The sequence below is a fragment of the Rhamphochromis sp. 'chilingali' genome (assembly GCF_963969265.1).
Source record: "Rhamphochromis sp. 'chilingali' genome assembly, chromosome: 5".
NCBI classification, from domain to species: domain Eukaryota; kingdom Metazoa; phylum Chordata; class Actinopteri; order Cichliformes; family Cichlidae; genus Rhamphochromis; species Rhamphochromis sp. 'chilingali'.
Window position 1 is genome coordinate 21412540 of NC_137932.1, and position 22089 is coordinate 21434628.

The 22089-nt window shown below is 41.4% G+C and overlaps 2 protein-coding genes across 6 annotated transcripts in view; one reads left to right on the forward strand and one right to left on the reverse strand.

The window, feature by feature from the left end:
- Positions 1-3074, reverse strand: part of LOC308397504 (CMP-N-acetylneuraminate-beta-galactosamide-alpha-2,3-sialyltransferase 1-like) — a 3733-nt gene extending 659 nt beyond the window's left edge. The window contains exons 1-6 of one of the 4 annotated variants that reach the window (XM_080883433.1): positions 2936-3074; positions 2466-2727; positions 2164-2360; positions 1815-1994; positions 757-802; positions 548-667 (exon numbers count right to left, since the gene is read on the reverse strand). In XM_080883433.1, the coding sequence (XP_080739559.1) occupies positions 548-667; positions 757-802; positions 1815-1994; positions 2164-2360; positions 2466-2720 (798 nt within the window). In that variant the 5' untranslated portion in view covers positions 2721-2727; positions 2936-3074. Of the gene's footprint in view, positions 1-547; positions 668-756; positions 803-1814; positions 1995-2163; positions 2361-2465 lie in introns of all 4 variants that reach the window. The other 3 variants (XM_080883434.1, XM_080883432.1, XM_080883435.1) reach the window with 3 other exon arrangements.
- Positions 3075-11846: 8772 nt separating this feature from the next.
- LOC308397451 (uncharacterized protein) lies at positions 11847-14848 on the forward strand. 2 transcript variants are annotated; one of them, XR_013971766.1, is made up of 2 exons: positions 11847-12896; positions 12980-13024. XR_013971766.1 is itself a non-coding variant. In XM_080883376.1 (2 exons), the coding sequence occupies exons 1-2, from the start codon at positions 12880-12882 to the stop codon at positions 14015-14017; spliced, it is 414 nt and encodes a 137-aa protein (XP_080739502.1). In that variant the 5' UTR covers positions 11847-12879; the 3' UTR covers positions 14018-14848. The 2 variants fall into 2 exon arrangements, 1 of the variants encoding a protein (XP_080739502.1); XM_080883376.1 differs by lacking the exon at positions 12980-13024 and adding an exon at positions 13621-14848.
- Positions 14849-22089: the final 7241 nt, after the last annotated feature.

Below are 22089 nucleotides of genomic sequence, written 5' to 3' on the forward strand. Positions count from 1 at the left end.
TAGGAAGACAAAAAATGAACATATGAATGAATGGGAAACAAATGCATGAACAAAATGTCCCTTTTCTAACTAAAATCCAAACAATGGCTGCTGAAAAATGAAATGAACAGTTGGAAGCGACCTGAGCACTAAATGGAAACACTATGATTATACCATGAGTATACAATGACAAAACCTCTTATTGAGAGGTTTAGCTAAAATGCTTTCCATGAAGGAATGTCTTCTAGATTGTAGTCTAGTCAATTTAAGAAGGGGACACATCAGAAATACTTGCAACAGCTTTCACTTTCATAGGGCATGTGAACTGAAATTTAACCATTCACAGATTAAACCAGAGTTTTTTAATCAAGTGGTACTGGTGGGTAAACGTGCTCTGATCTTCACCAAAGACATTTTGAACTTTTGAAATGCACATCTATTTAGGAGAGCAATATAAGAACAAAAGAACAAATTAGCAAAGACTCAAATGGACCAGCTTGTATGACAATAAAAATCATATTTTATTTTGTACGTCTGGCACTTCAGAAACTGAAAACTTTGTACTTACCTCATCACAAATGTGAAGTGCAAGAATCAAAGCCATAAAGCCAGTGGATGGATAACGTCCCTTATTTCCAAGCCAAACCTCATGTACATATTTCATAAAAGCTGGATTTACCACCATGACCTGTTAGAAATTAGAATGAGCCTTTAAACAGCTTTTATTTTTAAATATTACCATTGCCACCAGGAAGCTTTGCCATTGACGCTACTCACCAAATCCTTGTTAGTTTTGATCTTTGATTTCACTGGCATATATGACCTGTTGGAAACAGCATGATATTGAAAAATATGAAGTAGGTGTTTAACAAAAACAAAGCTAAAAAAGGCATGGTCCGTCTTGAACATGGAGAAGGATCAGAGTAATGGTTTGATACAGAAATTCACCTTATTTCATCTCACACTACATCCATCAGCCAAATCCTTTTAATCTGCATACATGTTGAATTCATGCAGTGGCATTCTATTTTTGCATTTGATGTAAATTCTGTACTGCAAGACAATCTAGGGGAAATATTTCGAGATAATTTGCTTAGTAGCAGGTGTGGTAATTTTAGCAGCTGGGAGAGAAGAAGGTAGTGTATGCTGACTGTAACATCTAAACCTAAGAGTGTTATTTTTTCTTTTAATGGGGTGGCATTGGTGGGACCAAGAAGAAAGCTGGGCAAGCTCAAATGAAATCAGAATATTTTATCTGAAACAAAATAAAGTACAAAATGATTGTATGATTTTCATGTGCCCAAATTAGTGGCTGCACAACTGCCTAAAAATGGTTTACATAAAATAACTTTTCAACAAGCATTAAGAGTCTTTATTTAATTTTTTAATTTTTACTTTATATTAAGTCACAATCCTAAGAACAGTACAAAAGCATACGTAAATGAACTACAGTAAGATGAGTTGTTATGAGGACACTTCATCTGTCTGCATGTTGCATAAAAATGTAGTCATAGTATGATTTCAGGATAATCAGTTTGTAGAGAGCTTAAAGGTGCCGTCATTTGAAGTCTGTCTTCGTGGAATACATTACAGAAAGACTTTGAGCTCTCTCGCTTAACTGATTTTGCTTGTAGATTTAAAAGACGTCCCAGTGCTGATTTTCATCACTGGGAACTTGATCTTAATGAGGCAGATTTTGCTATTTTATTTTTTCTATTTTATTATTTTCATTTAATTATGTTGTCTAAAACAGGTCTCTCTTGTAAATGAGACACTGAGTCTCGTTAAATAAATGTCAAATACATGTGCATGTAGCCCTGAAAAAGAGAACTCACCTTCCAGTAAATCCTGTTGTAGAGGCATTAATGAGCCACTCAAAGTCCTGTATCTTAAAGGGAAACAGTACAAAATGGGTGTTGTCATCCAAATCCACAGCACTCTCTGGATACATGACATGATGAGTTGTCTTGTTTCCAACGTCTTTTTCAAAGCCTCTGGTAATACCAGTGTTCATTCTAAAAAGCACAAAGGGATATATTTCACATCAGTTTGGCTCTTTTGTGTAGGAGGGGATATTTCACTGCATTTCACTGCATATCATACTGTGTATGACTGTGTACGTGACAAATAAAATTTGAATTTGAATTTAATGGTAAAGAAAAATTGCTTTAGCTTAGAAAGTACCTTATGACAACTTCATGTAAATCTATCAGCGGTCCATAATGCGATCTCCTTAAATTACCAGAATTACCCACCACAGCACAAGTCCTGCAGTGGTCATATTTGGGTTGTATAACATCTGGATTCTTTGGGAAGATCTGAAACAAGTTGGCCACTGTTGTTTCATAAACTCTGAAGCTACGGCTTTCAGCCTGCAAATCCTGTCAGACATTTCAAATAAACTTTGTTGTTACACCAAATGAGCTGAGGGGGGGGGGGGGGGGGGGGGGGTGTAAAAATGTCATCCTTTCCTGGTGACTACTTACCTTCCACCAGTTGAATTCATTCTGTGAGAGGTTTAAGTTTGCAGTCAAAAATGGTTGAACACTTCTATTCGATCGATCCAGAAGCAACTGCTTATCCTCTGATAAACATTTTATGCAAGCACACAGCTTTTGGTCCACAGCATAATGAGTCAATTGGTAGCCCGTTTTGACATACACACCAATACCAGTGAAAAACAGCAGGAAAACCAGCACCTTTGATTTTGAAATCATTCTAGATGTTTGACTGGGAAACATTAACAATCTGCAGACAGAGTGTGTGGTGATATAATCAGCAAAGTATAACAAGTTATAGTTTAGAAAGTCATCATATATAAAGCAACATTACAACACACTTAGCCATGTCTCATTTCTATTCACTTATAAGATAATAAAAAAAATAACATCAGCGAAGATTAAGCTGTTTTTACCGCATCATCTGGTAAAATATGATACTTTTATAAATGACTTACCCGATCTACGAGGAAATCGCTTTCTGGTTCAGTTTCATATAATACACGTACAAACGATGCGTAGACTCTATCGGTGAGAGCTTTTTCACCGTTTCACTCACAGGTAACAAGCGTGACATACTCGTTTGCTACCAGGGAACGTGATACCGTCATCTCTGACAAAGGTGTGGAGAGGTGTGGTTTGCGCGGAGTTCCTCACGTACCCATGTTCGCGTTTGGAAACCACCCATTTCGAAATCAGTCACACCAGGACAAAGCTTGTTTATTGCATCATAGACTACAGATTACACAATTTAAGAAAACACATTTTCTCTGTGGATCCTTTGGTTTCCATACCATCGTTAAAGTGTGAGTAACCCTCGGATGAGCTATATTTAAATCATTTTTATTGAACAACGGGAGGGCTGTTAGTTCCGCTCTCTGTCACTTATTAATGTGGACATACCCCGATTATGATCTTCCCTGATTATGAATCTTTTCCTTATAAATGTGACTTACACAGTAAGCCACCAAGTTTCTGTATAGATAGAAGTAGCATGTTTGTTAAGGGAGGACAATAATCTAGCAATATTTAAATAGCTTTACAGAGCTCAGGTGATGATATTACGTCTCATAAAGACATGATCCAAATTATTTTCTGGCGTTCATCAATTTTATTCCCAATTAGCAGTATAATTCAGTAGTGAGCAGTACTAGCAGTCGTGAGCATAGCTGGACTGGCCACGGGGCATACTGGGCATTTGCCTGGTGGGCAGATGGGGATTTTTCGTTTCGTTTTGCTTTGTTTTTTGCAACGGTATAAACAATGACAGGTGGTGGCCAGATTGGCCAGATGTTGGCAGATGTGTAAAAAGAACTCAGTTGTTTTCTATGGCGGAGCTTCCACAGTTTCAGTAACATTAGCAAGTGGTGGAGGCCAGCAGGTGGATCAGGGATAAGGGAGGCAGGAGGAGGAGAGACATGAGGCGCGGCCGGTCCGAGGGGCAGGTGAGAAGTTGGTCTGAGTGGGTCAGATATAAACCAAGTTTAGTTGTAGTTTATTTTCACATTTTTATTTCCTCCCAGTTAAAATAACTTGTACTGCGTACCAGCTAGCATGACGGATTTTTTATACTGCTAGACGGGTGCTATGATATTACTGATAGTGAACTTTATTTTATTCACAAATAGTTATTAGAGTTGCCAACCGTTCTGTAAAAACGGAATCATCATGTATTGAGAGAAAATGTTAATATTACTTCTCTCATTCTCTCCCCCTCCCTCTCCTGTTGATACTTCAATCATGAAACTGATAAATGATCAGCTGATCGGCTTTTCTCTCTTGTTTGTTTATTGCCCACTTTGCCCAGAAAGAGGAAACCAGCGGATAAACAACAGCAGCACATTTAAGCTTGATAAGCTGTTGTTAGAATGTATTTAATATTAATTTCTAGTATCAACTGATGTTTGCTGGAGCCAAAGCCTTAAAAGCTGCTGGTCATGATATTGTTTGGATATCTGGAGACAGGGAAACATGAAGATGAATCCAGGAGATGTCCTTACTGAATCATCAGAGCTGAACAGGTGACGGAGAAACAGGTTTACCTTTTAGGTGACACGAATGAGTTGAAGGGAAGTTATGAACTGTTTCTGAGAGACAAATAACACAAAGATCCTTTTCTAAGTAGCTGGCAGCTGGTAACTGTGCAGGCGCGGGTCAGACAAAGTTTTGCCAGGGGGGCCAGGTAGGGCATTAATAGGGAAAGGGGGGCAGAAAATATATTTTTCTTTCTTATTCTCATTTAAACTGTTTGGCTTTTAATAAATCATTATCTGAATCTTACAACCAAAGTCATGTTATGTCACTTTTTAAAGGTTGCCATGTTAGAAAAAATATTTTGCCCTGCCATGCTGTTTATTGATGTGGTAAATGAATAGTTTATGAAAATATCACTAAATGGTCATGTCTCACCTTTAGTCTTCTCTGTCAAAGGCTACGTTCACACTGCAGGTCTTAATGCTCAATTCCAATTTTTTGATCAAATCCAATTTTTTTGTCTGCTCGTTCACACTACAAATAAAATGCGTCAGCAAACGCGCTCTAGTGTGAACGCTCAAAGCGGCCCGCATGCGCAAAAGAAGATGTCACACACAACGCGCTCTGTTTAGACCCAGAGCAAACAATATTGTTTGACTGATGGCCCTTAATAAAGACTTCGGACTTTACGTTTCCCAATTTTTGCTATAAGTTATTTTGTTATTTACATAATAATGTAAATAACCTCATAATGATCCTTATTGCTGTTTTAGAGGAGCGGTGCTTCAAATGATAGTTGCACATTTCTGTCAGAATCTGCAGGTTATGCAGTCCAAATCAAATGTTAACGTTTCTCCAACGTTGTCTTCCCAGCAGTTTCACCGGATGGCCAGGAAGCGTTCGCGATGTATTATCAGGCGCTTCTCTGGCGCTGATAATTGGTGTCTGTCTTGTGTCAGTGACGTAAAAGACGGATTTAATGCGACTTGACCATTCACACAGCAGTCGCTTTCTGGAACATCGGATATGTTTCGGATTCAGTACCACATACGAAAGTGACCCAGATCGGATTTGAAAATATCGGATTTGTGCCATTCACACTGTCATACCATGATCGGATATGGGTCGCATAGGGTCAAAAAAATCGGATTTGATGCGCTTTCGCCTGCAGTGTGAACGTAGCCTTAATGTCAGTTTTACTGCCTTACTTTCAGTTAATGTATTTTGTTTTGCACTATGCATATTTTATATGCCATTAGGTCATTTATTGTGAAAATTCTCATGTAGGAACTATTGTACTGCATTTTGGTTCCACTGGTGCACCTGAGGGAGATGCACGCCCATGTTGATGTGTGAGCATGGCAAGTTGAAGCAAGAGAAGCCAATTTAATTCAGAGAAAGTTGTTTCTTAAAAGTATCTGTAAAGTGCTCATTTCTGCCTCAAAGCATGGGTCAGCCAGCGAGGTATGTTTGTATGTTATATAGATCATTTTATGTCTTTAATTCACTCGTCTTACTATCTCATTGGATTTTATGTTATGTTTTAGTTCGACGGTGGCGTAGTTTGTGATCAAGGTGAAGCTGTAACAACCCCCAAGATCTTACAACTAACATTAAAGCCAACTTCATGCCATCAGTAAAAGAACTCTTTATTGACTTTAAGAAGAGGTAGAAGTGATAGTCGAACTCGGACCTGCATGATTCCCGGCCCCCTGGTGGCAACATCGTGCCAGTGCACCAAGGACCAAGCTGCTGCAAATGTTAATGGACACACAAGTTCACAGTTGCTTCTTCATAAGATGTCCAGAAGCCAGACATTAAAGTTTATGTTTGGAAAGATGACACAAGGAAGGAGAAACAATAAGGAACTGTGTTAAGCCTGACAACAACAGCATCACAAGTTAGCAAGAAGGGAATTAATGCACCCAAGTTCACAATTCATTACTCAAGTCAAGTTAAAGGGAGATTTTGCATCAACAAATAAGTGCATTACAAGAAAAACAAAATGTCAGACACAAATGAGACAGAAATTGAAGCTCCCAGTGCAGAACAAGCTGCAAGGCAAGTGGATGAAACCTCTTTAGAGCAAACAGTGCAAATAGAGCAACGTAGAAGTGAAAGGTCTCGCATGCTCACAGAAAAAGGAAAAGAATTCCATAATCAAAGGTTACAAGGGTTGCAACGTCGCTTTGACAGTATTTATGACAGATGGAAAGCATTAATCAAAGTGGCAAAAAAATCTGTTATAAAAGGAGATCCACCTGACATTCTTGAAGGTCACATGAACGTTGTACAAAGAGAAGCAGCCGAGCTTAATGATATTTATGATGAATACAGAGCAATGGATGGACCACCTCATGATATGCGTTCCAAGCTAGACAAATGCACATCAGTGACTACAGTAGTTTTGCAAAAGATCAAATGTCACATTAAAGGAGAAACTCAAGAGGAGATTGTATGGCCTGATGCAGGCTCTATATTTACATCCTCTAGCTCTGTTAGTGTCTCAGTTCATAGTCCATTTAAAGCCAATACAGTTCTTTCTAATGGTTCCTCCTCCAAAAGACAAGAAGCTGCAGCAGAGTATGAAGCCACAAAGGCTGTGCTTCAGATAATGACAGAACAAGAGAAGTACAGAGAAAGAATGCAAATGCTTGAAGAAGAAGACAAACGCATATTCGCAGAGCAAGCAGCTGCTGCAATGTCACAACGTCTCCTAGAGGAAAAGGAGGAAACTGAGCGCAAGTTACAAAGAGAAAAGGAGAAAGCGGCCCTGATAAAGAGACAACAAGAGGAAAGTGCTGCGAGGAGAAGGTCAGTTGAGGACTTAAGAAGAGAAATTGAAAGATTGGAAAATCTGAAAGGACTTAAGGCAGCACAGGCAAAACTACAAGTTTATGAGGAAGACTACATTTCAGTAAAGCAAGAAAGAGTCACTCTAAACCCTGCAAACTTACAGGTAACAGAGTCCAAGAATACTGCTAATCAACCCTTACAACCACGAAGAGAGTCAAATGTCACTTATGAGAGCACAGGTGAGCTTGTAAAGGTTTTGGCAGAAGCTATGTCAGCTAATAGACTGCCTATTCCAGAGCCCTCGGTATTTAGTGGGGATCCACTTAAGTTTAAGCATTGGAAGGCGTCCTTTCAGACTCTAATAGAGAGAAAGAACATTCCCACTGCCGAAAAGATATTTTTTCTACAGAAGTATGTTGGTGGCTGTGTTAAGGAAGCCTTAGATGGCTATTTTCTGATTGGCTCTGAAGACTCATATGAGGCAGCATGGAATATGCTCAATGAACGTTATGGAGAGCCTTTTGTCATTGCTAAGGCCTTTAGAGACAAGTTACACACCTGGCCAAAGGTCACAGGAAAGGATAGTGCAGAGCTAAGAAAGTTTGTGGACTTTTTACAAAGCTGCCAATCTGCAATGACTAATAATGAGAATCTGAACATTCTCAATGATGGCATTGAGAATCAAAGACTTGCTGCTAAACTACCAGATTGGTTAAGTAACAGGTGGAACCGAAAGGCTACAGAGTACCAGCTGGAGCACAAAAGATTCCCACGTTTCAGTTACTTTGTAACATTCCTGTCAATGGAGGCAAGTATCGCATGTAATCCCATTACATCATACCAAGCCATAAGACAAAGTGACTTTGACCAACCAAAGACAAAACCTCAACCTACACCCATTCCTAAGAGACAAGATACAGTGAAAATCTTCACAACTAACTCTACTGAAAGAAGCATGGTCTCTTGTGTGTTTTGTAAAAGAGCAGGACACGGCTTACACAAGTGTCGTAAGTTCACTGAGAAACCTGTCGCTGAGAGAGTCAAATTTATTCAAGGCGAAAAATTATGTTTTGGCTGTTTAAATAGTGGCCATCTCTCCAAGAAATGCAGCAACAAGATGACATGCAACACATGCTCAAAACGGCATCCTACATGCCTGCATGAAGAAAGACAAAGACAAGAGGCAAAGAAAGAACCACCTAAAGAGCCACAAGTAAGTGAACTGAAGGAAACCCAGCATCAGGTAACACAGTCACAAGACATAGTCAATGAGACCACATCTAATAGAGTGACTCATGAAAGTAAAAACACACAGACATCTGCAATAGTCCCAGTCTACGTATCCACACAAAATGAGCCAAGTAAAGAAGTACTGATCTACGCTCTGCTGGACACACAGAGTGATTCTTCATTTATTCTTAATGAAGTAGCAAATAACTTGGACACAACCAAAACTCAAGTTAAGCTCAATCTATCTACAATGTCATCCAAGAAAACTACTGTACCATGCACAAAACTTGAAGCTCTGCAAATAAGAGGACTGTTTTCCAAGAAGAAACTCACTGTACCAGTTGTTTACACACGAGACTTTATACCCGCTAATCGTAGTCATATTCCTACTCCAGACACTGCAAGGGCATGGTCACATTTGGAGCATCTCACTGAACATATTGCACTGTGATATAGGACTCCTTTTAGGGTACAACTGCACACAAGCCTTAATGCCCAGAGAGGTCGTATGTGGTGAAGAAAACCAGCCATACGCTCAGAGAACAGATTTGGGTTGGAGCATCATCAGCTACTGTGATTCATGTGATACAGGTAATGATGTAATTGGAGTAAGTCACCGCATCATTGTAAAACAAGTTATACCAGAGACTGAGTCACCCACAAAACTAAAGAATAAGGTTCATTACATCTGCAAGACACAAGTAAAGGAAGTAACATTTCCAGATGTAATCAAAGCACTTGAATCAGACTTTACAGAGAGAGCAGTGGAAGAGACAAGCATTTCGCAAGAAGATGTCCGCTTTATTACAAAGCTACAAGAAGGAATAAAGCAAAAGCTAGATGGACACTATGAAATGCCACTGCCTTTCAAGGGCGACAGGCCAGATCTTCCCAATAACATGCCAAGTGCAATGCAACGTTTAAGTAGTCTCGAACGCAGATTCAAAAGGGACCAAAGGTACTACATAGACTATGCAAATTTTATGGCGAACATGATAGCATGTGGTGACGCAGAGAAAGTGCCGGAGAAAGAACTCTGTAATACACCTGTTTGGTATATCCCCCACCATGGGGTATACCACCCTCAGAAGCCCGGCAAGATACGTGTAGTCTTTGACTGCTCTGCACAATATCAAGACACTTCGCTGAACATGCACCTGCTTACAGGGCCTGACCTCACAAACACTTTGGTGGGAGTGCTCTGTAGGTTCAGGAAGGGCTCCGTTGCTGTAATGTGTGACGTGGAACGCATGTTTCACCAGTTTCATGTAACACCTCAAGACCAGGACTACTTACGCTTCCTGTGGTGGGAGCATGGTGACCTAAGCGTTCCACCCTCAGTCTTTCGAATGAAGGTTCATCTCTTTGGCGCTGCTTCTTCTCCTGGCTGTGCCAACTTTGGGTTAAAACATCTAGCCACGCAAGGTGAGGGAAAGTTCACTCCAAACACTGTAAGGTTCATTCAAAGGAACTTTTATGTAGATGATGGACTTGTTAGTGTTATGTCAGAGTCAGAAGCCATAAAACTAGTCCAAGAGGCAAGAGAACTGTGTAGCACAGGTAAACTAAGATTACACAAGTTCATATCAAACAGTGAAAATGTGATAAAGTCATTGCCGAGAGAAGAGTGTGCAGAAAGTATTAAGGATTTAGATTTGGCACTTGGAGAGCCATTAATGGAAAGGGCTCTTGGTGTTCAGTGGTGCGTTTCTGCTGATGAATTTCAGTTCAGAATAACTGTAAAAGAGCACCCAATGACAAGAAGAGGAATTCTGCGCACAATAGCATCAGTGTATGACCCACTGGGATTTGTGGCACCGTTCATCCTAAGAGGAAAGCAAATCCTGCAACAGTTATGTCAAGAGAAAGTTGGATGGGACGAGCCACTCTCAAATGATCTCAGCACACAGTGGGAATCCTGGCTCCTAGATCTTCAAACCCTGTCAAAGGTGAAAGTTCAAAGACATGTCTTACCTGCAAACACAGACATTGCACAGTGTGAATTACACCATTTTTCAGACGCTAGTGTGACAGGCTACGGAGAGTGTAGTTATTTAAGAACAGTAACATCAAAGGGTGATGTTCATTGTGCCCTAGTCCTGGGAAAGGCACGTGTAGCCCCAACCAAGGTCACTACTGTCCCTAGACTTGAATTAACGGCTGCAGTAGTTGCCGCAAGAACAAGTGCAATGTTAAGAAATGAACTGGAGATAAGTGATCTTGAAGAACACTTCTGGACAGATTCCAAGGTAGTGTTGGGATACGTGAATAATGATGCAAAGAGATTTCACGTGTTTGTGGCAAATAGGATTCAAAGGATACGGTCACTCACAGACCCACGACAGTGGCATCATGTACCATCTGAAAGTAATCCTGCAGACCATGCATCAAGAGGACTCAGTGTCCAACAGCTACTCAACTCTAACTGGTTTAAAGGTCCAGAGTTTTTGTGGCAAAGCGAGCTACCTGTTGAAAATGGCAAGTTTACGGAAGTCAAGCCCAATGATCCAGAGCTAAAAACAGTACATGTGTTCAACACCAAAGTAGAAGAAAGGAGAACAATACTAGACCGTCTCACCAAATTCTCAGACTGGAGAAGAGCGGTTAAAGCTATTGCTCGTCTACAGAAATTTGTGAAGGATTTTAAAGGACTCACCCAAACAAAAGGTGAAAACACAAGTGTTGAAGACAGACAAAGGGCAGAACTGTTCATAATAAAACTTGCACAAGAAAACACATTCAGCAAAGAAATCAAGGACTTAACTAGAGGAAAGGACATTCAACTGAAGGATAAGACACACAAGCTGTACAGCCTAAGTCCATTTGTTGATGAGCAGGGAGTGCTCAGGGTGGGAGGACGTTTAACAAGAGCAACTCTGCACCCATATATCAAACATCCTGCCATTATTCCCAAATCAAGTCATGTGTCGTCTTTACTTATTAAACACTACCACGAAAAGGTGCAACATCAAGGAAGAGGAATAACTGTCAACGAGCTGCGCTCCAATGGACTATGGATCACAGGATGCAGCAATGCAGTTGCTTCTCACATCTACAAGTGCACAACCTGCAGAAAGTACAGGAGACATACTCAAGATCAACGGATGTCCGATCTGCCAGAGGATAGAATGGAAGCAACACCCCCATTCTCCTACTGTGGCATTGACTGTTTTGGACCTTTTTATGTAAAAGAGGGTAGAAAAGAACTTAAAAGGTATGGTCTTCTTTTTACATGTATGTGTTCTAGGGCAATACATATTGAAATGCTGGATGACCTTACCACTGATGCCTTTATGAATGCATTACGTCGTTTTATTTCTATTCGTGGACATGTAAGACAAATTAGGTGTGACCGAGGTACTAATTTTGTTGGTGCTAAGGGAGAGTTTTTGAATGCACTAAAGGATTTTGACAAAGAACAGTTGAAACAATATGGATGTGAGTTTGTTCTGAACACCCCCTCTTCAAGTCACATGGGAGGTGTTTGGGAGAGGCAAATTAGAACTATTAGAAGTGTTTTAACTTCTATTTTGGATCACACTTCTAAGAGACTTGACAATTCCTCACTCAGAACATTTCTTTATGAAGTCATGGCTATTGTGAATAGCAGGCCATTAACAGTAGAGAACCTAAATGATCCAAATTTAGAGCCTCTTACACCGAATCATATTCTCATGATGAAGTCCAGTGTTATTCTACCTCCTCCTGGTGAATTTGTGAGCCAGGACCTGTACCTAAGAAGGAGATGGCGCCAAGTTCAGTTTTTGGCCAATGAATTCTGGACTAGGTGGAAAAAGGAATACCTTCTCAATCTTCAACAGAGACAAATCTGGCAAAGAGATAAAAGGAATGCAAAGGTGAATGACATTGTTATTCTCCAAGAGGACAATTCTCCAAGGAACAAGTGGAAATTGGCAAGAGTAACAGAGATATATCCAAGTGCAGATGGAAGAATTAGAAAGGTTAAGCTTTTGCTCAGTGATTCAACCTTGGATAAGGATGGCAAAAGGACTGTCAAACCAGTGTACCTTGATAGGCCAGTACACAAAACTGTGTTATTGCTAGAAGCAGAATAAATGCTAAATTGTAAACATGTTCCTATTATAATGTTTAAGTAGAAATCACAATAGTTTTGTGATTTGGTGGGAGTTTTACTGCCTTACTTTCAGTTAATGTATTTTGTTTTGCACTATGCATATTTTATATGCCATTAGGTCATTTATTGTGAAAATTCTCATGTAGGAACTATTGTACTGCATTTTGGTTCCACTGGTGCACCTGAGGGAGATGCACGCCCATGTTGATGTGTGAGCATGGCAAGTTGAAGCAAGAGAAGCCAATTTAATTCAGAGAAAGTTGTTTCTTAAAAGTATCTGTAAAGTGCTCATTTCTGCCTCAAAGCATGGGTCAGCCAGCGAGGTATGTTTGTATGTTATATAGATCATTTTATGTCTTTAATTCACTCGTCTTACTATCTCATTGGATTTTATGTTATGTTTTAGTTCGACGGTGGCGTAGTTTGTGATCAAGGTGAAGCTGTAACAACCCCCAAGATCTTACAACTAACATTAAAGCCAACTTCATGCCATCAGTAAAAGAACTCTTTATTGACTTTAAGAAGAGGTAGAAGTGATAGTCAGGTTTCCACCATGTGTTGTAGATAGTTTAGGAGGTTAACTCGACCAAGCAGTCTTTTGGTTTCTGCTAAGTACGATTTAGAATACCAGAATATGGAGGATGGTGTAGACTTGTGCATATATACCAACAAGACAGTGTACATCATTGTCACAACAACGTTTGTTTTCATTCAAAGGCTTTATGGTTTTTCCTATAATGCCTGGTGGGCCGATCTCTAGTCAAAATGCCCGGGTCAATTTTTTGTCCCAGTCCAGCCCTGGCAGTGAGTAATTATCATTACTATAATTAATAGCCAAATTAACTGGATTTGAGTTTCCTGGGCAAAATTCTTCTTTTAGGCTCTTCATCTGATGCTTATGAAATAATAATAAAATACAAGTTAATTTAGCAATATCTAACACATCTATCTATGTGGACACAGATGTCACCTTAATGTATTTTAGACCATTTCAAATAGCTTCAGTAAAAATTAATGTTTCATACAGTGATTGCCTCTTTCTCTCAGTATGGCAAACAAAAAAGGTGTCATCGGTCATCTGCCAGGCCGCTTGTTGGGCATCTCCGCCACCGTGGACGCCCTCCTGAACGCCCTCCTGAACGCCGCCACTACCTTCCACGTGGCCGGCCTCCGGACTTGTTTCCACACCGCTGTTGCCGTCCGCACGGTCGGCCCCCAGAGCTGTTTCCACGCCGCTGTTGCCGTCCGCACGGTCGGCCCCCAGAGCTGTTTCCACGCCGCTGTTGCCGTCCGCACGGTCGGCCCCCAGAGCTGTTTCCACGCCGCTGTTGCCGTCTGCACGGTCGGCCCCCAGAACTGTTTCCACACCACTGCCTACTGCGTGGCCGGCCTCCGGACCTGCCCCACTGCCGCTGCCTTTCACACGGTCGGCCCCCGGAACTGAACTGTTTTGGCCTCCGGGTCGGCCCCCTGACCTTGTCCGTCTGGGCCTTTTCGGACTGTGAGTCTGCCTGTCAAGTTCAGTGTCCTGTCTGGTTCTCTGTCTGTTAATTTCCTGTTTTATTCTGAAGGTTCATGTCTGATGTGAGTTCAGTTTACATTTCCCCTGTCCCGTCAGCTCTGATTTCTCCCAGCTGTGTTGCCCTCCTGTCTCTTATCCCCTGATTACTGGTGTGTGTGTGTATTTAAGCCCTGTGTGTTCTCCTGCCTGTTGCCGGTTCGTCTGTATTACTCCATGTAAGTCCGCGCTTTTCTGCATTCATCTGTGTCTCTCTGCGTTTTTGTATCCTCCGTCAGTCTGCGTCTCTCTGCCTTTCACCCCGTGTCCTGTGGATTTCTAGTTGCTCTTTAGTTTTCCCAGTTTAGGTTTCCGTTAGTTTGTCTCATTATTCGTTTTCTGTTCCTGCCACTGACACCTTGTAAATAAACTCCACTAATCTTTTCATACACTGCTTGCTCTTGGGTCCTTTTTCCAACTCCACACGGCTCGCCTCGGCAGCCGTGACAAAAGGTCAGAATTATAACTAAATAAATAAAATTTATAATACGGGTCAGTGCTACTTTTTTCTCTTGTTTTGGACTGGGCTCAGACTATCTGAACACTACAATGACTCACTATCTCATTCCAAGATCCAAATTTGTATGGCAAGGTGGCTGGTGCTTTGTGGTTCCCATGCTGAGTTAATTGTAGAACTTTGTATCACTGTGTCTGTCAGGGTCCCTGTGCCTACCCGGTTGGCTCGGTATGGCTACATATGTTTTGTATTCTTTGATTTTTTTTGCTGCTCTCTCCCTTCCCCTCTTTCCCTCCTCCGTCTGCCTGGGCGGAGCTCACCTGTGGGCTCCTGCCCTTGGCCCACGCACCTGTGGCTCATCACGAGTGATCCAGCTCCTTTATAAGATGGCAGCCCTGTGTTTCTCGTCGCTGGACCGTTGCCGACCCTCGTCAGTGTAACCCCAGCTCAATTACTTCTGAAGTGTTTTCACAGCGATTTACCTTACTATCCCTTCGTGTCTCTGTGTACAGATTCCCTGGACCTACCCCTGTGTTACCCGAGTGAGTGGAGTGTGAAGAGGAGTGGACGGTGTGTGTGTGTGTGTGTGTGTGTGTGTGTGTGTGTGTGTGTGTGTGTGTGTGTGTGCGCGCGCGCGCATCACTCCTCATTGCACAAGCATGTGTATGTGTGTGGATCACTTCTCAGTGAATCAGCATTTCGATTTAGGTATGTCTGTCATTTCTCACTCAATCAACGAGGGCACATGTGTTCAGGTGTGTGTTTCACGTCAAGCTGAATCAGTGTGTTTGTGTTCATCACTTTCCTGTTCTGGTGTTTTGGCTAAACCACGGCCTGAAGCGTGCCCTGGGGTCCTGCCCTCCTCCTCTTCAGTCTGTATGCGACCATTGCTGCTGCTGCTGTTCAAAGTTTAGTCCATCCTGGTTCTGGCGCCCATTGGGGCAGTCCTTTCTCCAGTGTCCATGGTCACTGCAGGTGAAACCTGCATCTTCTTCTGTGTTTTGTCCGTTCTGAGGTGCCTTTTGACCGCAGTTGCTCCTCCTGTCTCTGACACGCACTTATTTGCTGCCCGATCATCCGTGTTGGTCCATCACTACCCTGCACAGTGTTAATGCAGAGTTATCAAGGTCAGCATTATGTTGCTCGGCCTCACTTTTCATTCGGGCTTAATGGGCGTCTCGTCACAGCTCTGTCAGCTGAAGCTGTCTGGGAAATTTCCCCCGTGTAGTGAAACGGGCCTTAGGTTTAGCGTTCTCCGTCTCTGCTGCATGAGATCCTTTCCTGCAGCACTGTTGACATTTTCAGGTCGTTGTTGTGGGTCCAGCTGCTGCAGCATTTGGTCAGGGTCACGTCAAAGATGATAGAGGGGAGAGCAGGAATGCAGGTCAGCCTCGGCTTTCAGGGCCGGCAAAGCAGCCTGAAAGAAAAAAAAACAGACAAACAGGAGAATGATGTTGTGTTGGCTGTGTCACAAAGAGAGGGGAGAGACACCGGGCCAGGCCCTGTGTCAGCCTTCTCTCTCTTCCCCCCCCCCCCCCCCCCTTTTTTTTTCTCCTCACGATATAGTCAACTCATAGCCCATCAAGTTGACAAGACAACACTGGTAGATATTTAAATTCTTAAGATCATGTTTAAACTCACAAAAGAGAATTTTCCTTCCTTCAGTAACTCACTAGTGTTGTTCAATCAGCAGAAAACATCTCACAATTTGACTCTTAACCACTAAATTTATTGTTTCCTCACTGGTTGGTCATACCAGTCTTTCTTTGCTGAGTGTAAGCTGCTCTTCATTGCATGTGTGTGCATTTGTAGGCAGGTTAATTTTATGTGTGTTCAGTGGAGCTGCAGATCCAGCAAAGTCTCTCTCTGCCTTAGCTTTTTTTTTTTTTTTTTTTTTTTTTTTCAAACAAGGAGTTTCCTTAAAAGCTGCCTTTTCTCTCACATTTCTCTGCTTGTGTGTGTTTTTGTTTCACCGTTTATTGCGATGCTCTGGACGCCTTCCCAACCTCCACAAGTCCATTGGCCCCAAATTTCAACCCAATTTTATGTGTTACAGCTTCTCTTAATTTCTCCTCTTCCCTCCTCACTGCTGTCGGTTCCACAGCTGCTGATTCTTGCTGATTGTGGTTCCCATTACTATCATTTAGCTTCGGCCGCTGTGCTTGTGGTGGGCGGTTGGTCCAGGGCCGTAGCCACCTGTATTAACACACTAAGAGATCTATTTAATATCATTTTCATCACAGGCAACACGCCCAGCTTTACAGCGCAAACTGCCTGCCAGTCTCACAACACATTCCTCTCTCTGCTTCTCAATAATTCTCCACTCTCACTTTATTTCTCCATTCTCTACATCAGATTTAAAACTCAACATATTTCACACCACTACTCACCTCTTACTGCTTTGACTCCTCTTTTTTCTTTACACCACAGAGAACGTCACCCAATTAAGCCTGTCTATCTCTATGTGGCTCCAAATTACCTTCTTTTCGCTCTTTCTTATTTAAGTTTACACACTCATCAGGGGACAGGCACAAAGCAATCAACAATTTCTACCACTGAAACGAGTAATTCAACCTTTTTTACCTAATATAGAACTCAACCTTTGATGTCAAAATATCCTCTTGTTCGATTCCAGAATAAATGTAAACCCGTGATTACACAGCGGTTTCAGTGTTATTCTGTAGCTAATGCGGGAGCCCTCAGTTCCCAAGTCGCCACCTCAGCTAACCAAACGCCGTTGGACCGGCCTGTGCGTCCACAGACAGGGGGGTTGCCACACCATGAACAAAATCAATTTCCACAGGCCGACTGTCACCATGTTCATATTTCACACACTGAAGCACACAGAGCGTGTCTCACACACAGAGTGCGGTCGGTTGTTAGGTTTGGGAGTGGAAGTTTTTTTTCAAAGTGTGCAGCATAGTTGTTGTAGTTAGTGTGGGTTTGGGTGTAAGGTGTGTTTGGTTGGTGGTTTGGTGCGTGAGTGAGTTAAGTAGGAGAGCCGGCCGAAGGCCTGAACAGGTCCGGTAATGGTCTCCTGCAGACTTCTTCTCATAGACCAGGGTTGGCACAGTTGGAGGGCGGAAGCAGTGAGTGGAATAGTATGGATGGTAGTGAAGAGGAAGAGATTGGCGGTCAGGGTGAAGAGAATGAGTGGGAAAAAGTTGGAAAGGGGGGAAGAGGCGCAGAGCTAGTGAAAGGAAGAGGAAAAAGAGAAGTGAGGGTAGTACGGAAGGAACTGATAGTGAAGGTAATGAAGAGGGAACGAATCCAAGTATGAATGTAATTGTCAGGTTTGAGGAAGAGGGTGTGAAGAAAATAGATCCACTTAAGTTAACAAGAGCACTTAAGGCACAAGTTGGGGAAATCAAATATGCTAAGATACTCAGAGATAGAAATTTACTCTTTGGTTGTAACACAGAAGTGCAGATGGAAAAAGCACGGAAACTAGTGGGGGTGTGCAAAGTCAAAGTGAAGAATACTGTAAGAGTAGGGGAAAAGTGGAAAAGGGCAAAAGTCAGAAGTACAATAAGAAGAACAAAGAGAACATACTGGAGAGATTTCTGCAATACAATTAGTAGGAATACTCAAATAGGGGACGTGTGGGGGATGATGAGGGGAAATGATAAGAATAATCAAGTAGCTGTAACTGATAGGGAAAAAGCTGATTTCTTGGCAAGTACTTTTGTTGATATACATAGTGGGAGAAATTTATCAGAGGAAAGTAAATGAGGAAGAGAGGGGACTAAAGGAAGAAATCTTGAAGCTTTAGGGAGGAAGGAGAGTACTGAAGATGTAATGAGTTGTCCCTTTTCTATTGGAGAACTGAAAAGAGCTCTGGGTAGTACCAGGAATAGTGCTCCTGCGAAGGATGAGGTATGTTATGTTATGTTGAAACATCTAAGTGACAAAGTGTTGAACATATGCTTATTAGTTGCAGGAAGTATCTATGTCACAGGAGGGTGATGAGGTGGTGGAATGGAACTGTGGTTAATCAGTTAAGTCATGGTGAAGGGAAAGGGGCGGTTCTTCGTTTTTTGAGAAATACTGGTCTCCTCAAGAGGATCTGAGGATTCGGAAGTGAAGTAAGAATAAAAGCCAGGAGATGGCAGTAGTGCAACATCTTTGGATCTAAGCTGCCGTTAAACATGAAAGAAGAAGAAGCGGTTTAAGAAGATGTTCTTTATAAGAGTAAGAACAGAATGTTACAGTAGAGTCATACATGGAGCTATCAGCAGATGAGGTGGAGGAAAGCCCAACATTAAGGAACGAAGATGACAGCACAGACGAGGACACCAAAGCTTCCGAGGAGCATCAGAAGGGTCAAAAGGAAGGTAAGCTAATAGTCTCAAGTTGTGGGATCTGGTTTTCAACTGTCATACAGGACACCAGCCTGTGACCTTTCCTTCCATGGCCTCGGCAGATTGAGACAGCCTCTCCGTTTTAGTGATCTCCAGATCATTTGTGACTCTGGTGGACCTCCCAATCTTGAATAATCATTATCAACTTATTGTATACTATATATAGTATACAATAACATCAAATCTGAGATGACCTGAATCATGGCATCAGGACAGCAGGACTCTCACAGGTTACACAAATGGAGTTTGACATAGAGGTCTCAGACCGCAGCAAAGAACAAAAATTAATTTGGGGCTGGCCTAAATTTACTAGGCCACCTGTCAGAAAACATAATGTCCTGCAGACGTAGGAGGCAAAATTGGATCTTAACAAAAAGTGAGCCATTTTATTGCAGCTGAATAAAGATACAAAACAAAGGCAAAAGGACGTCAAGACAACTAACCAAACTGAGTGAAACTAAACACTGATACTGACACTGATACATGCTGATGGATTAACAATTACAGAAACATAAACAATGATTATGCTCATTTGAATATTGAAAATTTTGGGCATGTGGCATAAACTTTACACTGGCTGGTGTTAGTAAATTTGTAAAACACCATGCATGTTTCACATCAAAGATTATGTTAATGCACATTAAATGCCCTTGCTCTTAATCTCGGGCTCTCTTCCACACCTGTCTTCCTTCTCTCACCCCAACCGGTCGTGACAGATGGCCCTGCCCCTCCCTGAGCCTGTTTCTGCTGGAGGTTTCTTCCTGTTAAATGGCAGGTTTTTCCTCCCCACTGTCGCCAAAGTGCTTGCTCATAGGGGGTCATATGATTGTTGGGTTTTTTTCTGTATGTGTTATTGTAGGGTCTACCTTACAATATAAAGCGCCTCGAGGCGACTGTTGTTGTGATTTGGTGCTGTATAAATAAAATCTAATTGAACTGAATTTAATTGAATTGTGCTTATCATAGACCTGAAACAGTTTTTTCTTTTTTATGGACTGCTTATTATAGACAATGGACTGCTTATGGATTATGGATTATGGACCGCTTACTCTTCCTTAACTTCATAAATTATTTGATTTAAAAGAAAGGACACGTGAGACATTGTTTTCTTAATTCTTCATTCAATACAATAAATCATCTATAATTGCATTTTTTCATTGTGTTTGCCATGTTGTACGCATATGGTAGGAGGAAGGAGCACTGTCCACAATAAAAATCACCATAACTCACCTAATTTATAACTAATTTTCAAATAATTTGTTTTGATATTTATCTCTGATGTCATATTCTGATTTACTGGCTTCTGATCTCATCCTATTAAAAAAAAAAGTCTGGATAAATCTCCTGTGATCTTTTATATGAAGTTTCTGTCAAATTGGACCAAATATGGGGTTTGACCGCTGGGCTTGATTCATGTGCTACACTGAACACGCCACAGGATGACAGCGTAGTCCAACAATCTAACCAGGAACATATTCTGTGGCAGAGTGTGAGCAATGGCGATTATATAAATGAAAATGATGCGTGCCAGTTCATGTAGAATATGAGATAATAATATGCTCTTTTCCCCTGTGAGATTTGAGTCACTATCAAGTCACTCACTGGATATATATATATATCTAATCTCCAATGTTGGTCAATAATAGTATGTCTAATATTAGTGAAAGTCTTACAGTTCACTTAGGGTCACATGGCTATCTCAGGTACCATGGGGCAGGGTAAACCCTGGATAGGTGTCTATCACAGCCTTTCACTACTACCATGGAATCAATTAACCTAAAATTAAGGAACAGGTGTAGGCACAGGGAGAAGATGCAAAGTATTTTTAAAAACGTCCCACCCTGGATTCAAGACAGTACCTTCCTGCTGTGAGGCAACAGTGCTTACTACTGTATCAATGTAGCAACCCAGTTAAGAAAGCCAGCTAAACAATTGCAGTAAGTGCACAGACCAGGAACAGAATGGGTTAAATGCTGTAGGTCTCCAGAAACGTCTGTGGCTATCATTTCTCACATCCTGAAGATCTGAATGTTACCAAATAATTTTAAGAAACATATTCCTCATAATTACAAGAAAGTGTGTCCAATTTTTAAAATAAAGGTTATTAATTGCTTCTTGAAAGCAAACATGATACTTTGAGTTTGTTCTTCATCAAAAAGAAACGAAGCTTTTCTTTAAAACAGTAATACGTTTAGCAGGTGATGCATTTTGTTTTTATTGGCTTTTTAAAGGTGAAGATATTAACCAATCAGATTAAAAAACAAGCTCTTTCAGTAGTTTTTAAACACCTCTGAGGATCTTTTTTAAAAAATTTTGATAAGAATTGAAGGCACACACATGAATACACGTTTTAGGTCTTACTGGACCTAATTAAACATGGTGCACATTTGAACAAAATCTCATATGATAAACTCCTCCATTCCAAAAATAGTGGTCAGATTTGGCTTTAAAAGCCGGTCGAGCTGTGGTCCTGAAGCACCATGGAGGTGATCCAACACAGCACAGATCCTCAGAGGTGGCGCTCTGCCATTTCCAAAGAGACTCATCTCTTCCATCTCTTTTGCTTTGTGATGGCGATGCCAAGTTTTGGAGTGCCTGGCACCAAAATGCATCCTCCTCCTCCTGCTGGTGTGTGTGTGTCTGTGTCCAAGCTTTACCATCAAAACACACACATTCACTGTACAAACACAAATGGTTGGAGATTAACAGTGATGACAGACAAGTCACGGTTTGCAACATCGCTTCAGGCAAAGATCAGAGTAAGGAGGTCATCCATAATCCCAAACCCGAAACACAGCAGTCACAAGCCAAACAAAAGAGCAAACCAAAGTGTTCCAATGCATTTAAAAGCATGATATCTGCTGTTTGTATCTTATAGGTTGCTGCACATTTAAGTGAGAATTTGTTTTTTTTGTTTGTTTTTTTTAATTAAACGAAGGTCAGGCACTCGTGGTGGAAAAAATCCTCCAATCTGTGTGAACCTGTAACATTAAACACTGTCTTTGTTTCTCTCTTTCTTTTTGCAGGATCCATCGAAGTGACTGGACAATACATCTGGTTTTGATAAGGTTCTAAAAGGATTTAATTGCAACCTCAGATAGCAACAAATATTGCAGCCGGACTTGTATAACAAAAATTTA